The sequence below is a fragment of the Perissodus microlepis genome, chromosome 2 (genome assembly GCF_051167445.1).
Source record: "Perissodus microlepis isolate ML-2025 ecotype Zambia chromosome 2, ASM5116744v1, whole genome shotgun sequence".
Classification (NCBI taxonomy): domain Eukaryota; kingdom Metazoa; phylum Chordata; class Actinopteri; order Cichliformes; family Cichlidae; genus Perissodus; species Perissodus microlepis.
The window spans coordinates 27,539,155-27,559,079 of NC_140462.1; the positions used below are offsets into that span (position 1 = coordinate 27,539,155).

A 19,925-nucleotide genomic window follows, 5' to 3' on the forward strand; every position below is an offset into this window, starting at 1 on the left:
GTCAAAAGTAAAAGACAGTTGAAAGAATAGTAAGGAAAGAGTGGGGTGAAAACAAAACAAAAAGGGCAGACTTGAACCCAGGCCCTAGCAACAGCCTTCAGCATATGGACCACCTGCTTAACCAGACTGCGTATTTGTGTGCTTGGTTAGTGAAATCATCTCAAGTCATATGCTGATAAACTTTTTATCCTAAAAAAATTAAGAAATGTTCTTTGTCCTGTGTAGGTGTGGTCAGCGGAGTTTTGATTGGCAGAATGAACACAAGCAATCGGCGCAAATGTATATTTGTTTTAAACTTCAGAGTGAAGTAAAAAATGGCCTCTTCAGCCAACTGTCTAAAAACAAAAGATAATCAGCATACATCAATTAAACAATGAGAAACAGCAGGCCTCACATCTGATAGGAGATGAAAACGTTTGGTCGTTTTTGCTTGTGAAATGACTCACTTCATAATATTTATCACTGCTCTTCAATCCAGATCAAGGGTTGGGCAAAGCTTGAGGAGCCTTGGTTCATATGACATGTTATCCAAGCGTAGTGGAAATCAAATGTTGTTTGCAAATGTTCCATATAGCGAAACTGACAGGCCGAATGAGATAATTGTTTAAATGTGGGGATAATAGAATCCATCCATCCGTTTTCTGCTTCTTATCAAAGTCCAGGTCACTGGGGCAACAGTCCCCGGAAAGCACATCTCTTGTCTGAGATGTCCCCGGACCTCCCTCTTCACAGCCACTTTGTCCAACTTGTCAGACAAGAGATGTGCTTTCTCCACCGTGTCCTGGGTCTGCTACAGGGTGTCCTCCCAGTCGGACATAAATGAAACACCTTACCTAGGAAATGCCAGAACCATGTTTGATGTGGAGAAGCAGAACCCCGAGAACAAGAAAGGATGAAGCCCTTGGTCAAAGGCTGAGTTGAGACACCCTAATTTTTGCTACCCGTGTCTGTGATCTCAATCTTTTGGTCACTACCCACAGCTTGTGGCTTTAGATGAAGACGGGAACAATGATCGGATAGTAAACTGACTGCTTCACTTTTTAAAAAGCGCTTTATGAATATGTAATTGGGTGCTTGTATTAGAAAGTACTGAAATTGAGTAGAAAGAGTATAAGGACAGCTCCATTCACTGCAACAGACTGGTAAAACATCCAGATTACAGCAGACACTGCACCAATTCATCTGTCAATTTTCTACTTTTTCTTCTACCAGAGACTTGAACTCCACTTCACTTCCAGTTACTCATTCCCATCCCGTTGTAGACACACCACCCTTTTCCATCAGAGAACCATGGCCTCAGGATTGAAGAGCTATTTCTTGTCCCAGCCATTTCACACTTCACTGCAAACCACCTGATTGTAAGCTAGAGGTTGTTGCTCAATTAAGGCAACAGAAGCACATGATCCACAAAAGTCTGACACGAAATCCTCAGTCCACGAGACACACAATAAACTTATGAACAGAACTGGTGGCAAGGGGCAGCCCTGGCTGTGTTTAACACCCACTGGGAATGATAACCATGCTCTTACAGTGGCTGGAAAGTGATGACCAAAAAATCCCAACTCCAATCACCATTCTGCTAAAGCAGGGATAACAGAGCACCTTTTAAGACAGTTTCTCCTGAAAGGCTTGTTTGCTCTTGTACGTGGTTGTTAATATGTACTAGCAGTTTATGGTGTGAAGTGGGTGTTGTTTGAGCCATACACTGAAACCCTGAAGTTCTTAGACATTACCTGACTGAGATGCATTCAGAAAGAATGTCTGACTCAGTTGGTTTTGACATTAGCTGGTCTTTAATCTACCAGCTTTTTTGTGATGTTAGATTATTTATGGCAAAGATGATTACACAGTGGATTTGTCCAGCCTTTGACATGCACTTTCCAAAGTGCACAGTGGGTAACTGCGACGTCTAGACCTGATTCTCCTCATATTGTCTTGACTTCATGTGTGAAATGAGCTTTAGCATACTGGAAACTTCATTTGCATGCATCTCAAATTATAGCTAAAGAAAAATTGCATGTAATAACACACAGTGGTATTAAGTGACAAACATTTTATTTCCTATCACGTCTATAACTTTTCAAGCTGAATTAAAGCAAAGTTTTACAATTAAGATTAAGATCTATAAACAGTATAAATTTGAAGGTCAAGAAAAAACAGGGATTTTAAAAAAAAATATCAAAAACTAGATCTTGCATAGGAAACACTCAGTTTATTTTGGCCAAATTGTGATGCACTGGTTTCACAATTTCTTAGAACTTGTGAGTTACTTGTGCCATGGAGAACAGCAGCAATTTCTCTGCTCGAGACAATGTGAATCACGCGGGAGACAAATGCAGGGAGACAAATCTGTTACACAAAGAACTGTTTGTACGATTTCTCCCGGTCTGCTGTGAGATCACGAGGGTGCTCTGTGACACAGTACAGACACGATGCAGACATCACAGAAAAGCACAGTAACATCTTTCTGCAATTCTGGCTACACTCACAATTTCTTATTATGTGCCAGAAGTAGTAAGAATGGTGTTGCAAAACAGCAATAAAGCATCGATTTCTAAGTCAAAGTTATTCTTTTAGTGAATCGAGTCTGACATGTGGTAGAGAGATGCGGATATCCAAACAATACAACCTGCTGGGTAACTGTATAATTTTTTTTTTGTGTCCCAATTGTCAATTTTGGTAACTGGTAATTTCAAGAATTTTTGTGTGTTTGCAAAAGACATATTGTCCCCAACCTCAGTGATAATTTGAAAGAAGACCATAGTTGTGATTTTATGTGTATGCAAAAGATATTCCTAAAGCTCACCTCAGCTCCAGAATAATTGTTGGTCCGAGTCACCAGGTGGTCAAGAGACACATTTTCAGCGACAGGCATATTACGAAACTGCAGAGAAAATATTTCCTTTCGGGTACGCGCATCTGGAAGCGGCACGTAGACAATTCGGTCGAGGCGACCTGGACGCATCAGAGCCTGTGGGACAGAAAAAAGACAGACAGCATCTGTTTTAAGGTCATATTTCAAAAATTGCGACACATAAAGGGTTTTAAAAATGTTTTCAGCATTATTGCTTTATTTCAACAGTGTTTCCTTCGTACATCGCCATTCTTATGTCACAAAAATACTGTCATGACACTATGTTTCTGACCTTTGACCTTATTGCTGGTTGCTTGTTAAGCTGTGAAAAAATAGTTCAGTCCACTCCTGAATTCATTGTACGCCTATTTAAACAGGACTATAAAGCAAATGCCTGATATACAAACTGTGAAATTTGAGATTTCCACTTCTGGCGTCAGTGTGGAGACAATCTCCCCATTATCTGATAAACCTTCCACTTCCTACAGATCACATCTCTGTGACCCAAAACAGTCCTTGAGTACCCAAAGCTGCCGCTGTCCCGCTTGTCAGACGTCATTAAGTGGCAGGCGCCTCTCAAACTCAGACAAGCAGACAGACTGACAAATATGTCCTGCCTCCATCTGCTGTCCTCAGCCAGGCCGTGACAAGCTGCAGTGTGGTAACCCATTTGACAAGGCAACTAGCTGAGGAGCAGTGGGTTTGGGAAAATAAATGAGCACAGTGTGAACTGGCATTTATTGGTAGCAATGGAATGAACTATAAACAGAAAACGAACATCAACTGAAACTCAAAGTTTCTTTGTTGCTATTCTCCTAAGAGTCAGTAAGTCCTGGAGGCCCTGGCTCTGAGCCAGACAGGCCACAGCGGGGCCAGACTCTGGCCTGTGGAGCCGAGACAGGAGATACTCACAGATGCAAGCCATACAGGAGGCCATGTCAGGAGTGATCAGTGAAGGTTGGAGGGACTGGACAAGCAGCCTTTGAACTGTTAGATACTGCGCTTCTACCTCTGCAACTCTCCTCTTTTACTTGCAAAGAATATGAGCATCTACTGTACGTCATGTCATCCTGTATGTTTGAGTAGGAGAACAGAACAATCAGCACATGCTACAATTTCAGCTAACTAGTGCATAAGCACTCTGTGTAGCTGGGTTATAATAAGGTTGATATTTAACTCACTTAACAAGCAGAAATGCCAAACATCTGCAAAACCTATATTCCATAATTTAAAAAAAGGGAACTCTAGGTGCATAGAATTTTCCAGCTTAAAAAAATGTAAGCAAAAAAATCTTTTCCGTGTTTCATTTGAAGACCACCTGCTCGATAAGTGTCTTGGAGGAAATTTCAGGTTTGGAGTTTTGTTTTACGGTTTGCTATATTTCCCCTCTGGATAGCAAATTCCAGTTTACTGGGGTGATGGATAGTATCCCAGCCTTTTAACTACTGGTTTTCCTGTACATGTGTATGGAACATGAGAGGACAGAAACCGGAGACGAATGTTAGTAGCTACCTTTACGTATCCACAACAGAGTAATGGGTGACAAAGGAGCCGTGGCTCATGACAGCAAACGTTCTTGCTTTTCAGGTCTCTCGATTCTTACGCTTGATTACAGAAAGGTGGGTGGCTATCTGTGACGGTAGTGTAACAAAATGGATAGAGAGGAATAACATCACCCTCAATCGAAGCAGGAAAGGGGTGGCTGCTGCGGTGACATGCTGGGAGATAGATGGACGGGTGGCTGGAGGGCTGCAGTATTAAATCAAAGATGTAAGGGCTTAAGGCCTAATAAGGTGCATCTGGCAAAGCAATTATAAAACAGCACCTGTGGGATCAGGTTTGTTATTATGTTTCTTCCTGTGGGTTAACATATATTGTTGGTACAAAACTGTGCTCGAGGCGTGAGGTGATTGTAGTGGGAACTTTAATCTGTGATTGTTTGTCACAGCAAGTCAAGCCCGTTGCAGCACAGTATATTGCATTATGCAGAGGACGTGCCAGGGACACTTCCTGAGTTGCTCTCCCTGGAAGTATCGGGCGGCTGCATGCCAACACAAACCTGCTGACCCCGGACTAAATAACTCAGTCACTCCCACACACGCTGACAAACATATTCGCATATGCAAGCGTGCATGTAAGCACACATATATTCCAATGAACTCTCCTTGGATGGATCGTTTTAATTTCCGATCCATTTTCCTAGTGCAAAAACACCACTTTGCACTTTATCAGCTATTAATTCTCTCCGCACACATAATGGAGAAGTGCCTGTAGCTTCCAGGCACTCGGGCTCCGAGGGTTCCAAGACGCTCCCGAAAAAGCAGAGCCGACCCTCAGCTTTGAGACTGCTAAACTCATCTGACTGCCCTGGAGGGAAAGAAAGGCTTTTTTTCTTTCCTCCCAGCAAGAGCAAGGGGCCCATCCATCACTTAACAAGATATACTTCCTGTTCTCAAGGATCCGGGGGAGGTGGTGGTGTGGTGGAATAAGAGGAGGAGGAGGTAAGGAGGGGGGACCCCAAAAGACAAATACTTGGCTTGGCATGTCGGGCAAGCGTTGACGGGCTCTTTTCGTAATGGCATCATTCCACCTGAAGTCTTGGCCCCGCTGGCAGAAGGCAAGAAAAAAAGGAGTCAGGCGAGGAGATGAGAGAGGAGAGGACAAAACCAGCCAGACCAGGGCACTCAGACAACCCACTTGAAAGGACAGCAGGACCAAAGCCCTGCAAACAAACACAGATAAGTGGTGTGGGAGACAGCAAACCACCACAGACAAAACCCAGTTGTATAAATTCTCTGCTGTTCTAACATGAGTCTGCATGACGGATTGCATCCACCTTGTTGCACCACTGACATGATAGGCATCATTACACACGAGCCATTAGTAATTAGAAATGCCCCTAGGTAAAAAATACCAACCACCTTTAAGTCAACACAGAACCATTTATATACCACTGAATCTAGCAGAGTGTGCACTGTGGACTTAACCCCAGCAAAATGTATGTTGCAATGCTGAGAAAGTTTGGAAAAACATGTGGATCAGTCAAGCTGATTAAAAAGCAGACCAAAAAAAAAGACAGAGAGAGACAAGAGAGAGAGAAAACTCATCCATGCTTTCTGCGCCAAGTTTCACTGCCGATAACAACAGTAATCATTCCAAGGCATTGCAATCCTCCACAAGAAGTTATTACCCCCTAATGACAGACGACTTCCTATCTGCGAAGGCCGGTACCTCTCCTTAACCAATGAGGAATGCTGGGAATCTTTTCCTTAGAGCGTTGTTCCCAAGCACATTCTTGGCCAGCTTCAATCTGACCCGCTCTGAGCTATGTCTACAAACTGTTTACAAACGGACGCCCCCGCAATTCAGGTGTCTTATTCTTAGATAGAAACTTAGACTTGGTGTGACTAAATCAAGATCAAGATCTGCTTTGTTACTCACGACGTCTTCAGATCAAATGAAAAACGGAATGAAACACTGGGTTCATGAAACTGAACATGATGACTAAGTTCTTCCCTGCACATCTGGTGCTATCTCTGTTTTTCCAATAATCTGTTTTCAGTGGCACTTTTTAAAATGTACAGCATGATAGCAGGCTGTCTGCATGAATGAGAGGTTTGCCTGAGGAGACACGAGTTGACTTTGTTGCCTGCTGGAAGGCATTTGCTGTGTGTGGCTTCCTAACCTGTCAGCCTGCAATCCTTAGAGGCCTTGGTGAGTCATACCGACTCGGAGATGGGCCACCCTGGATTTATTCCGAGCACACACAAAACAGAAAATGAAGAAAGCACGATGGGAACACAGAGCTCACAGAAAGGTCAGCATTCAGACGCAGTAATCTTAGATACAATGCACTAGCCGAATACCAGTAAATGTTACCGACTGTCAGGTGTCACTGGTATTCTTAAAGTCAAGATTGCTGTTATATCTGTGAAAGAAACACAAAATTGGAAAGATGAAGATTTTTTGCAACAGCTGTGATTCAGTGGATGTCCTCTTTCAGAAAAATCTGGTTTACAAAGTCCCAGCTCAGGAGCAATTTCCACAAAAACACAAATCCAGAGCCAGTTTGTTTCTTTCACAGTTTTCAAGGGAGCTTCCTTTTACAGATGAGAGACCTACTGAGCGTCACATCGATTGTGCAACATGCATGAGTGGAAGACTGCATGGTATCTGTGTCACTTCCGTGAAATGTGTTATGTTCTGATCCTTCCACAACATGCCAATCATTAATCAAAGTGCCTTACCTTTCACTTGCTAAAGTGCAAAAAGGGAAGGAATTCAGTCAGTCACACCTGGGTGTGTGGCATGTCACATGCAGCAGCAAGTCATTAAAAACACTGCACCAGTGTTTTGTGGACTGTACTACGTGCAAAAATCAGGCACCTATAACCTTAACGTACTGCAATGATTGCTAGAAGAGTTATAGTTATCTTATGGATATACATTTCCGTTGTTCAATTTATGGGAGAAGGAACGACTTCCTTTCATATTTCTACCACAAAGTGAACCTGACTTGGATTTTTTTAACCACCTGGATTCAACATATTCCTTGTTGTTCCCACTAAACTCTTGCAGAGAGTGGCCTCATTGTATAAAAACCTCTCCAAGTATGTGAAAATACCCTTGAGCTTTATTTCGTCACTCTGATTTATGTCAGAGTACAAAACAAGCTATCAGCCGGTTCTGTTTTTCAAATCCTTCAAATCACGCAAATCCGATTTGCATCTACAGAACATTTTGCCCAAGCTTCCTTTCACAAAAGTGACATAATTCTGATCGAGGCCACGCTGTCTTCAGAGAGACACTGGACCTTCTTTATGTCAGTCTTGATTTCGACGTGAGAGAGGATCAGAGAGAACTGGAGCGGAGGGAAAGAGAGAGTAAATCAAGGAGAGAGGGGAGGGGACAGCAGAGCAGAGAGGGATGAGAATGACAGAGGAAGAAAGTAAGTACGCGGTGAGAGGTGGAGAGAGAGCGAAAGAGAGGAGTTGGCAACCGCTCAAAAACATGAGAGGCTTTCACTCTGGATTTTGCCCTTGAGTCAAACTTGCATCCGGCAGGCGAGGCCACCGTGTCCAAGAACCAAATAACTCTGCCGCTGTTAACCCCCGCTGTCTCACATACTCGTGCACAGCCAAGAGGAAGTAAAGATTTAGAGTTTTAAAATAAAGTATAAACCATTTGAGCAAGTAATATTTTCTTTTAGAGAAAAAAAAAATCATTTTTCATCACGGGAAAAGAAAGCCGTTCGGGACAAAAGACACTTTTTTGAAATATTTAAAGTATCTGACTATTACTACTTGTAATCAAGACATTTTCATCAAAGATAACATTTATGACTTTTTATGCCACCAAATAGAAGTCATTACTTCCGTTTCTATAGCAGAAACTCATCTAATTTTACAATATTTGTATATAAAATCAGTGGTGATTGCACCTTACCTGTTGACAGAAATAACACACTGTGCCTACAAGTGTGTAAATGGTGTATAGAATGTGTTCCTTCACAAAAGATTGTGGGTTGGGTTCCAATAACACTCACTAATCTGGGGTTTTGTTAAAAGCCTCAATGACTGTTTGAATGCTTGCATTTCTTGTCCTGAAGCACATCTTATTTTAGAAATGCCCCAGAGCGCCCAGATTTCAGGAAATTAATTTAGTTTGCTGTTATTATCATAAAAAATGACCCAAATTTTCCTTAACACACAGGCAGATGGTGTTTTTTCTAGAGTGTTGTGATTTTAGATTTTTATTTTCTTTTTTAAATTTGTAAACCAAGCAGGAGGCTCAAAACCTAGAAACAGTGCAGTCATGTGCATGCCCAGTGTAACTGGGCAAATAATTATTACAGAATTAGATATCCCACCTCTTTTACCTTTAATGTGGGTTGTGTAAGCAGGTAAAGGGACCACGATCAGGGAAGGAAGGGGGTAAAGAAGTAGCAGCAGCTGTGTTGTTGCTTCCTTTGGGTTTAGAGGGTGGGGATGGGGGGTGGTGTCAGCCTTACACCCCTACAGCTGTCCTGGAGGTCCACGATTGTGTTGAAACTACACAAAATGGCCAGCCCTCACACCTCAATGAAAATAACACTCTTTTTGAAAGGAGTAGGTAGGCAAAGTAAGTGCATGTATGTGTGTGCGTCTGTGTGAATGAGTGGAGGTGGGGGCGGTAATTGTCAAGCAGAAAAAAAAAGTGAAGAAAAGCAGAGGAAATAAGACCATGACCATGTTGAAAAGTCGGCTCATTGGAGCCCAAAATAAAAACGCAGTAAAGCGCCTGCCATAAAACACATGTATGTTTGCTTTACAAAGAGGCGTTTCCTGTGAGCTGTCCACAGTTCAGTTCTATGTAGCCTTGCCTTTGGTGTAAACTCATCAGGGTCTGGTTTCCATAATGTGTGAGCACCCTCCAAACTCCCTGGTCCAGTAGCTGCCTCAAACAAATCAGCAGCCACAGCCAATGAGCAATGTTTCCCTACAGACACTTCTTCTGGCTTAATCCATTTGTCTCAATCGTGACTTTGAGCTTGCAAGTGCTACTGTCACCCTCTGGTAGACTGCTGGTATTCTTGTAGAACACATGCTTGTGTGTCCATGTGCGTATGGAGAAGGGCCATCCAACAGACACAGCCAACAACAACAACTTAAACCTGCTGATTGCAGCACCACTATAAAATCTGAAACTGTGTCATCGCCCCAAGTTAGCCATATATAAAAAGGTAAATCACTGAAAACCAAATACAACACATTCAGTAAAGAATTTGTGCAGTCTTCATAGTAAGACTGAAGTGATTATTTGATGGAGACATTTATCCACTCATCGTGCAAATAAAGACACTCACTTTAATGTCATAGATTAAGAAGATTTTCTTTCTCACATTTCACATCCACTCACTGTGTGTTTATACATCACTCTGCATTTAATTACGAATTACTATTAATCTCTGGCTCTCTTTCACAGCATATCTTTTGTCCCGTCTCCCTCCCTTCACCCTCAACTGGTCACTGCATGCCTGCCTCTCCATCAGCCTGGATCTGCCTGAGGTTTCTTCCTGTTAAAAGGGAGTTTTTCCTTCCCACTATCGCCAAAGTGCTTGCTCATAAGGGGGTCATCTGATTGATGAGATTTCTCTATAATATTGCAGGGTGTTTACCTAACAATATCAAGTGCCCTGAGGCAACTGTTGTTGTGATTTGGTGCTATATAAATAAAACTGAACTGAATTAAAATTAAAGGCAGTCAAGAACGGCAGATGCAAAGATGTTTCACAGAATTTCCCATTAAAACTAAAACATATCTATAAAGAATGTCATGAGCTGCTTAAATATCCTCTACAGAGGTTAAGTATTTGGCTGAGGACAAAAACATCTTATTGCACCCCCTACCTAAATACACGCATGTAGAAACATGCATCTGTAGAAAAACTCCATCTGCAGCATGCAGCAACACTTACACACCTCACACATCCCCATCCTGCACACATACACGGAGGCCCCACTTGCGCGGAGAGACAGACTGCAGGTGCCAGGCCCACCTCGGGGTCCCTGCCGGGCTCTCGTTAGGCCTGGTGCCATTCAGGCAGCTCCTAACACGCAACCCTGAGTGCTTTGTGTTTCTCTGACAGCCCCTGTCGTCCTCTGGATGTAGTGGTGAAAAAAAAAGGAAAAGAGGAAAACTTCAGAGATTAGTGCTTTGAAGAACTTGACAGAGAGTCACTGTACAGCCTTGTACAGTTTTAAAGGAGTATGACAGTTTTGTTTGACTCATTTGCAACAAAAAATATCATAGTCTCTAACATTACTGTTATTTACACATTTTTTTCAAAGAATGGCATATATATCACTCCCAAAAGAATTAACATTTACTTGTCGGGGTATAAAGTTGCTTTAGATAAGAAAGAAAATGACCACTGTTATTCCATCGTGTCTTTTTAACTCTTAACATTCACACAGTTGCATGCAACCTTCTTTGGAGCCCTTTTATGAATTTTACATTGGTTACGCCGCCGATTTTTCACAGCAAAAAGGGGCTTAATAGAAAAAAAGCAACAAAACAAAGAATATCTGTAACACCAAATTGTATTTATTATTAGAAATGTAAACTCTTGTGCTGTTAAAAACAGTCCCTCTTTATTGTCAAGTTAAACCAAACCAGAACCCTAATCCTGAATGGGTCATTGGTACATGATAGGAATTCAAGGCTTTTCAAATAAGATTATAAATGATCCAAAAGAAGACTTAGACAAAAAAAAAACTTTGAAGAAAGAAATCATGTTTTCATAAACATCAGTACCAGCATCACCAGCTTCACACTTAATACCACGATCATAGTTATTTCCACCTCCATCATCTCTATCGCCCCAATCATCCACAACATCATGAGTCCCTGCAACGGAAGAGATAGCTTCTCCCACAACGACCTGTTTGCAACTGCACTCTATGCTTAAAAACAAAAGGCTTTATACTCCTTTATAAGTGTGCACGCACGAGCTCACAAAAACTCACACACAGAGAATTGAATGCTCACATATGCTGCCACTTGCAGATACTTAACAAAGAGAAAAACATAAACATGCACGTTGCTGAGTGACAGACTCGACTCGGCCAGATCAGTTTCCACTTCCGTGAAATCTAAACATTAGCTTGTTTACCCTGATCCTGAGCTGAGGCTGGGCCTGGGTGAGAGAGCCGAGTGTGTGTCTCTACCTCTTAGTGTGTGAGCGTAGGTCCACAAAAGACAAGAAACAGGGGGACATGCTATCAGAGACAATACCTCAAAGGTGGAGGAAGACGGAGAATAAAACAAAACAAAAGAACAAAAACAGTATACAGCTATTCCCTCTAATATTATGTAACCCATGATGTCTATTACACAGCTGTCAGGGGAGAGCAAACTGTAGAGTAAAAGCTGTGCTGATAGGGTTGGTTAGAAACTTTATTAGGTATGCTTTGCTATTACTGGACTTCACCTCCTTTTGCCATCACAACTGCCTTAAGTCTTCATGGAAAACAACGAGGTGCCGGAAACGTTCCTCAGAGATTTTGGTCCATATCGAAATGAGAGCATCACAGAGTTGCTGCAGATTTGTTGGCTGCACATGCACAATGATCTCCCGTTCCACCGCAACCCAAAAATGCTCTATTGGATCGCAATCTGGTGACTGTGGAGGGCATTTGAGTGCAATTAACTCATAGTCATGCTGAAGTAACATGTTTAACAAGTTTAACATGTTTTGGCTTTGTGACATGCTGTGATGTGCTGCTGGAAGCAGCCATCAGATGATGGATACACTGTGGTCATACAGAAAGGGAAATAGCCAGCAACAACACTTAGGTAGGCTGTGGAATTTACACGATGCTCAGTTGCACCACCAATAGCAGCCTGAACCACTGATACAAGGCAGGATGGATGGATGGATGTTTGCCATGGCAAGGTCTCTACAATACAAATGTTACAGCAGAAATCAAGACTCATCAGACCAGGAAACTGTTCTAATCTTTACCACTTTTGGCAAGTCTATGTAGCAGTCTGGGCATTCTCCTCTGACCTCTGGGATCAGCAAGGCATCTTCGTCCATATAACTCACTGGATATTTACTCTTTTTTGGACCATTTAGAATTTAGAGATAAAGTCAACCCCTCAAACTCATTGTAGTACTCCTCACATCAATCCAGAACATTTCTTGCTTTGTGGCAGAGTGCATTATCCTGCAGAAAGAGGCCACAGCCATCAGGGAATATCATTTTCATGAGAGGGTGTACATGGTCCAGAGTAATGCTTAAGTAGGTGGTTCACGTCAAAGTAACATCCACATGGATGGGAGTACCCAAGGTTTCCCAGCAGAACATTGCCCAAAACATTACACTGCCTCCAGTGGCTTCTCTTTGTCCCATATTGCAACCTGGTCCCAGGTGTTCCCCAAGTAAGTGACCAACACATACCCTGCCAGCCACGTGATGTAAAAGAAAACGTGATTCGTCAGACCAAGCCACCTTCTTCTGTTGCTCCGTTGTCCAGTTCTGATGATCACAGGCCCATTTTGGCAGACCACATGGGCAAGCCTTCACTCCCCACATACATCAGTGAGCCTTAGACGCCCATGACCCGTCGCTGGTTTCTCATTGTTTCTTCACTTTTAATAGATACTGACCATTGCAAACTGGGAACATGGCTGCAGGAGATGCTCTAACCCAGTTTTCAAGGTATCACAACTGGACCCTTGTCAAACTCGCTCAAATCCTTATGTTTGCCTATTTTTTTTGCTTGTAACACATAAACTTTGAGGACAAAAAGTTTACTTGCTCCCACTGAATCCCACCCGCTAACAGGCGAGTGGTAAAGAGATAATCAGTGTTATTCACCTCACCTGTCAGTGGTCATAACGTTATGCCTGATTTGTGTAGTATAAATATATTACAACGAAAGAAATATCCTCTGACAAGCATATTAGAAGCTCTTGCACAAAACTTCTTTACAAAGTGTTAATCTGGGCTGATCTACAGAAGTAACTTGCTGGTTTTCAAGCAAAGTCAACAGTTAGTTGATTCATTACAGGGAGTGCAGAATTATTAGGCAAGCTGTATTTTTGAGGAATAATCTTATTATTGAACAACAACCATGTTCTCAATGAACCCAAAAAACTCATTAATATCAAAGCTGAATGTTTTTGGAAGTAGTTTTTAGTTTGTTTTTAGTTTTAGCTATTTTAGGGGGATATCTGTGTGTGCAGGTGACTATTACTGTGCATAATTATTAGGCAACTTAACAAAAAACAAATATATACCCATTTCAATTATTTATTTTTACCAGTGAAACCAATATAACATCTCCACATTCACAAATATACATTTCTGACATTCAAAAACAAAACAAAAACAAATCAGCGACCAATATAGCCACCTTTCTTTGCAAGGACACTCAAAAGCCTGCCATCCATGGATTCTGTCAGTGTTTTGATCTGTTCACCATCAACATTGCGTGCAGCAGCAACCACAGCCTCCCAGACACTGTTCAGAGAGGTGTACTGTTTTCCCTCCTTGTAAATCTCACATTTGATGATGGACCACAGGTTCTCAATGGGGTTCAGATCAGGTGAACAAGGAGGCCATGTCATTAGTTTTTCTTCTTTTATACCCTTTCTTGCCAGCCACGCTGTGGAGTACTTGGATGCGTGTGATGGAGCATTGTCCTGCATGAAAATCATGTTTTTCTTGAAGGATGCAGACTTCTTCCTGTACCGCTGCTTGAAGAAGGTGTCTTCCAGAAACTGGCAGTAGGACTGGGAGTTGAGCTTGACTCCATCCTCAACCCGAAAAGGCCCCACAAGCTCATCTTTGATGATACCAGCCCAAACCAGTACTCCACCTCCAACTTGCTGGCGTCTGAGTCGGACTGGAGCTCTCTGCCCTTTACCAATCCAGCCACGGGCCCATCCATCTGGCCCATCAAGACTCACTCTCATTTCATCAGTCCATAAAACCTTAGAAGAATCAGTCTTGAGATATTTCTTGGCCCAGTCTTGACGTTTCAGCTTGTGTGTCTTGTTCAGTGGTGGTCGTCTTTCAGCCTTTCTTACCTTGGCCATGTCTCTGAGTATTGCACACCTTGTGCTCTTGGGCACTCCAGTGATGTTGCAGCTCTGAAATATGGCCAAACTGGTGGCAAGTGGCATCTTGGCAGCTGCACGCTTGACTTTTCTCAGTTCATGGGCAGTTATTTTGCGCCTTGGTTTTTCCACACGCTTCTTGCGACCCTGTTGACTATTTTGAATGAAACGCTTGATTGTTCGATGATCACGCTTCAGAAGCTTTGCAATTTTGAGACTGCTGCATCCCTCTGCAAGATATCTCACTGTTTTTGACTTTTCTGTGCCTGTCAAGTCCTTCTTTTGACCCATTTTGCCAAAGGAAAGGAAGTTGCCTAATAATTATGCACACCTGATATAGGGTGTTGATGTCATTAGACCACACCCCTTCTCATTACAGAGATGCACATCACCTAATATGCTTAATTGGTAGTAGGCTTTCGAGCCTATACAGCTTGGAGTAAGACAACATGCATGAAGAGGATGATGTGGACAAAATATTCATTTGCCTAATAATTCTGCACTCCCTGTATAGGTGAACTGAGATGATGGGCCTTCTAAGCCTAGGCAACTATGAAGAGGTTAATATTATAACAAAGTTTAGATCCAACCTAAAACTCACGCTGAAAGAGTTTTATTATGAATTTATATTATATTATTATTATACGCAATTTTATTACTTAAACTGCATGTTTAATAGTTTTAGCTATAGAAAACCCAATTTTGCTGAGTTTGTTTATCACTACATTTCCTACAAAGTACAGTAAACAAACAAACCAAAAAATATAATGACTACAAAATGCTTAATGCTGTTTCCTTCAAAAAAGTACCAGTTCCTTTATAACATATTTGTGTAGTGTTTTTCAGGGTACTCTTGCTTGTTCCAAGCATGAACTTTACTACAGTGTCTTACTTTTATCAGATTAAGATGAAGGCCTTTCTTGTAGGCATCAGTTCTTCTTGTTGCTGAGCATTGTTGTTTATGAGTTTGGCTGTATGCTTGTGGCTGCTGTCAAGCGCCTCTCTGAATAACACCAGGAGCTTCCCTGATGACACTGTATGGAGGATAATCTAAATATTCAACGTGCCTGAAACCTGTGCACAGTACAGTAAATTATTTAGTTAAGGTAACACTTGAATAGACCACCTTGATGGCACCATTATGAGAACTTATAACCCAACTGCAAACCTTCCATATACATAACTTCATATGTATGAAGGTAATAATAATAATAACAAGAAGAAAAAGAATCCTTTATTGCCTTTATGTGTTCACATATAACGAAATTTTGTTTGATATCTATATAAATGCATACATACATACACACAACCAACACTATAAAACATTTGAATGCACACTATTCACATGTGCAGGTGTGCAGAATAAAAATGTGCAGAAAGTTACAGATAGAATTTAGATGGATTTCATAGCTCTGGGGAAGAAGCTGCCTCTCAGTCTGGTGGTGCGTGTTTGTATGTTCCTGTACAGCTTTGGAGAAGGAAGCGGTATATGCAGTCCATTGCCAGGGGAGGTGGGGTCAGCAGCGATACGTCTAGTCTTCTTCTGGATCCATCCAGTGTATAATGAGTCCAGATGTGGGAGTGGACTTCCCACAATCCCCTGTGCTGTTTTCAGAAAGTTCTCCCAGCCAAGTTCTTTCTGTCTTGTGGTGTGCAGCTGCCGTCATACTAAGACAGAGGATGCTTTCCATTGTGGCTCTGAAGAAATTCACAACCAGCAAAACAGAGTCTGGTCGGTTTTAGCTTCCTGTGGAAAAAGAGCTTTTGTTGGGCTTTTTTTCACCAGGTGCAATGTGTTGAGCAACCAGGTCAGGTCAGATGTTATGTGGAGACCCAAGAACTTGATGCTGTCCAGATGCTCTACTGCCTCCCTGTGTATGAGGACAGGAGCGTTTCCTTTCTTCCTGGATGTCCTGCTATCCACAATGAGCTCTTTGGTCTTGCTGGTGTTCAGGATGCACCACTGTGTCAGGTGTTGGATCTCCTCTCTATAATGAGTCTCATCATTGTCTGATATGAGACCCACCAAGGTGGTATCATCCACAAACTCCACAACTGTTAATGAAGTGAGTGGCAGAACAATCATGAGTAAAGAGAGTAAATAAGGTCGGGCTGAGCACACAGCCCTGTGGAGTGCCTGTGTTCAGGACCAGTGTGGAAGATGTCCAGCTCCCCACTCTCACCACCCAAGGCCTGTCGGAGAGGAAATCCCTGATCCGGTGGTAAAGTGATGTCGACAGGCCCAGGTTATTAAGCTTCAGAGCCAGCTTATCCGGGATCACTGTGTTGAAATCCAAGCTGAAGTCAACAAATAGCATCCTAAGATAAGAGTTTGGATGTTTGGGGTTGGTCAGGGCTGACTGCAGTGCTGTTGAGACAGCATCTTCTGTTGAACGGTTCCACCTGCATGCAAACTGATGGCTGTCCAGACCAACAGGGATGATGTTGTTGATGTGCTTCAGAACGTGCTTCATAATTACTGTTGTCAGGGCGATGGGGTGGTAATTGTTGAGGCAAGAGACAGCTGATCTTTTTGGTACAAGCTCAATGATAGAGGATGTTAGAGAGACACACGATAATGTTTGTAGCTGTGCACCAGGACTTGTTTATGTATAGCACTAAATCTCCGCCTTTGCATTTAGCTAAAGCTGCAGTCCCATCTGCTCAAACAGAGAGTACCTCTCTCCTCCACCGGGATGTTGTTATCCCGCCAGGTCTCTGCAACAACCGCCACACAGCTGTCCATCCTGCATGAGATGATCCTTAGCCGAAACTTGTCTGTTTTCTTGGCGAATGACTGAGCATTAGCGAGGAAGAGACTGGGAAAAGCCTGTGTGGGTTAGCATGTAGCTGAATGCGCAGGCTGCTCCTCTTACTCCATTTTTGTTTGCGATGTCTCCTCCGTCTCTTAGGCCCCAAATGGGGGATTGCCGGTACATTTTCCCAGTGTCCCACAATTCAGGCCTTCCATACTGTATTAATGCTGTCTACAACACCACATTTAAAATCCATGATTTTCTATCATAACTTATTTGCATCACTAAGCAACATACTGGCATACTGTCTTCTAGTTTGGCATGTCTTTAAAGGAAAAAAAAAAGTTTGTGGATGAATTTTGTTTTGTTTTTTTTCTTCTTAGAGAGGCTCACCTCTACTCATAGAATTACAGTCGGTTACCAATACTTAATTTTACATTGAGCCTGGCAACCAATCAATCTGTTTCAGAAGGGCAGACAAGAGTAAAACTAGGGTGTTATTTACAAATGGCAGAAAGAGGTGGTGTAGTAACGTATAATATGAAAAAAATATTTTAAACATAAAAGCCTGTTAACATAATTTAATAGACCCTTAAAACAAATACCATGAACGTGTATGAGTTTAATTTGGTCACTTTGATGTTATATTTATATCATTTTCTGCTAGATTTGGATTCTTTGCGGTGACAAATAGCTGTATATTTGCCTTAAATATATAATTTTAAAAATCTCATTAAGTTACCCAATCACCCTGAAAATGATGTGGCTTTCTTAAAGTTATTTATAGCATTTGAGTACAGTTGAACCACATCCTGCTTTTATGTACTACTGCAATATGCACAATAAGAGCTGTGCGCTAAATCTAATCTACAACATCAGAGCAATTAGCCACCTACTGCAGGAGATAACAAGACAGGGAAAGGGGGAGGGAGGGAGAAAAAAAATCCCTCACCCAGCATGTGAAAACCTGTGTCAGATTTCACCACAGACAAGGTCACCCGCTCTTGGTCTTGCCTCAATGCCCTGGCTTGGTAACCAGATCCCATGCAGGATGGCGACAAACCTGTTTCTGTTATAGGAGAGGTGCCCACTTGGCTGATTATGTTTGCAAAAACTTTACACTTTTATTTTTTTCCGCCTTGTTTTTCTTTACACCCAACCTTCAATTTACCTGTACAGGGATCTGAGGAGTTGAGCATAACTTTGTACAGCTGTGAACACCCCGGGAACACTTTACACACACTTGTGGATACAAACACCAAAAAGAAGAGAAAGAAAGAAAAATCTTCTTTTAATTCTAGAGCCAAAGCATCACCATCGGTGTTATGCTACACAGCCAAGTTAACACTTGGTATGTTTGTAATTGTGCTGCCTATGAAACTGCACTGTAATCCCTTCCAGCTGCCTCCCTCACTCACCCATCCACCTTCCTCTTCCCCTCCTCTTCCCTTTCAGAGAAACTGTAGCTGAGTATGTTTTCCATGGGCCCTGGTGGATTCATCCTGTTGACAGCGCCAAGCCTTTTATGCATCGAAAACACAGTATTCCCTTTCAGGTGAAGAGACGATGGAAGGGAGAAGGGGAGCTGGGTTGTGGGAGGTAGTGGTGGTGGGGGGAAGCCAAGGACGGTCCCTACAACAGACCTCAAACTTCAAAATCTTGGTCCTCATCTCTTCACAAAAAGAGAGTGAGAGACAGACAGTGAGAAGGGAGGGGGGTGAGGGATCAAGACAAGAAGAAGGGGAGGCAGGAGAGGAGGAGGGAGGGTAGAAAAAAAAAACAACGGCACAAAGGAGTGCGTAATTAAGACAGGAAATGGGAGAAGAGAGGAGGGCTCTGGGGGCTTTCAGAAAGAGGCTGGCTGGGGTCGCTTTTCCAGAGAACGGAGGAGTGGGGCTGATACCCGAGCCGTCTGAATGGAAATCAGATAATCTGTTAACACAAGGCATGGCCCAGATCCTGCCTGCAGACTGACATGGATAGGCCAGTTCCTGTTCCAATCCGCTGCTGTGGCACAAAGTGTTGCCAAGGCAACCAGCTGTTCCAGCCAAACTTTGCTTTCTCTCCGAGCCGGCGGCAAAAACGACAGGTGGGGCTACAAGGCTAGTAGAAGCAGCTCTGAGGTGCTTGTGAAAACATAAAGCTGGTTCAGTGGTGAGAAGACACGGTGGTAGGAATTTAACACCGGTCACCATGCACAAGAAGTTCTGCTGCAGTGACCAGTGAGGTTGTTTTCTCCTTTTATGCCCCCTCACCCACCCCTCCAAAAAAAAAGAGAAAAAAATAAGTTAACGGACATGCGTTGGGCAGGTGAAGCAGCGGGCAAAATAAAGATATTACATTTCTTGCCCGACTGGTGGAATTTCACTTTGTACCACAGAAAAGAAGGAGAAAAAGAAAAAAGCACCAGAAATAAAATTCTAATTTGCCTTATTGTATTCTGATATTTTTCTACTTATTGTGTGGATGTGGTATTGACCATAATCTGACTGATCTGTGTAAATTCATTACAGGTTATGCATCATAAAAATGAATAGTTTCTGCTCCCAGTTTCATTTATTCATTTGAGACATAATGCCAACTCGATTTTTGGTGCCAAAGAATACAAAATCTCATATTACTCCACATAATGGGTAACACAGAGAAAAGTTTTTTATGGAATGGTCAGATGGGTGCTCAGTACGAGTAACTGCATTGAGCTGAGATT

General features: G+C 42.4%; 1 protein-coding gene across 1 annotated transcript in view; it reads right to left on the bottom strand.

Annotated features, from left to right (window-relative positions):
- The window catches only part of afg2a (AAA ATPase AFG2A), a 112,978-nt gene that overhangs the window by 16,732 nt on the left and 76,321 nt on the right, over window positions 1-19,925 (bottom strand). The window contains exon 16 of the mRNA XM_084954043.1: window positions 2,807-2,971. Within this exon, the coding sequence (XP_084810169.1) occupies window positions 2,807-2,971 (165 nt within the window). The remainder of the gene's footprint in view (window positions 1-2,806; window positions 2,972-19,925) is intronic.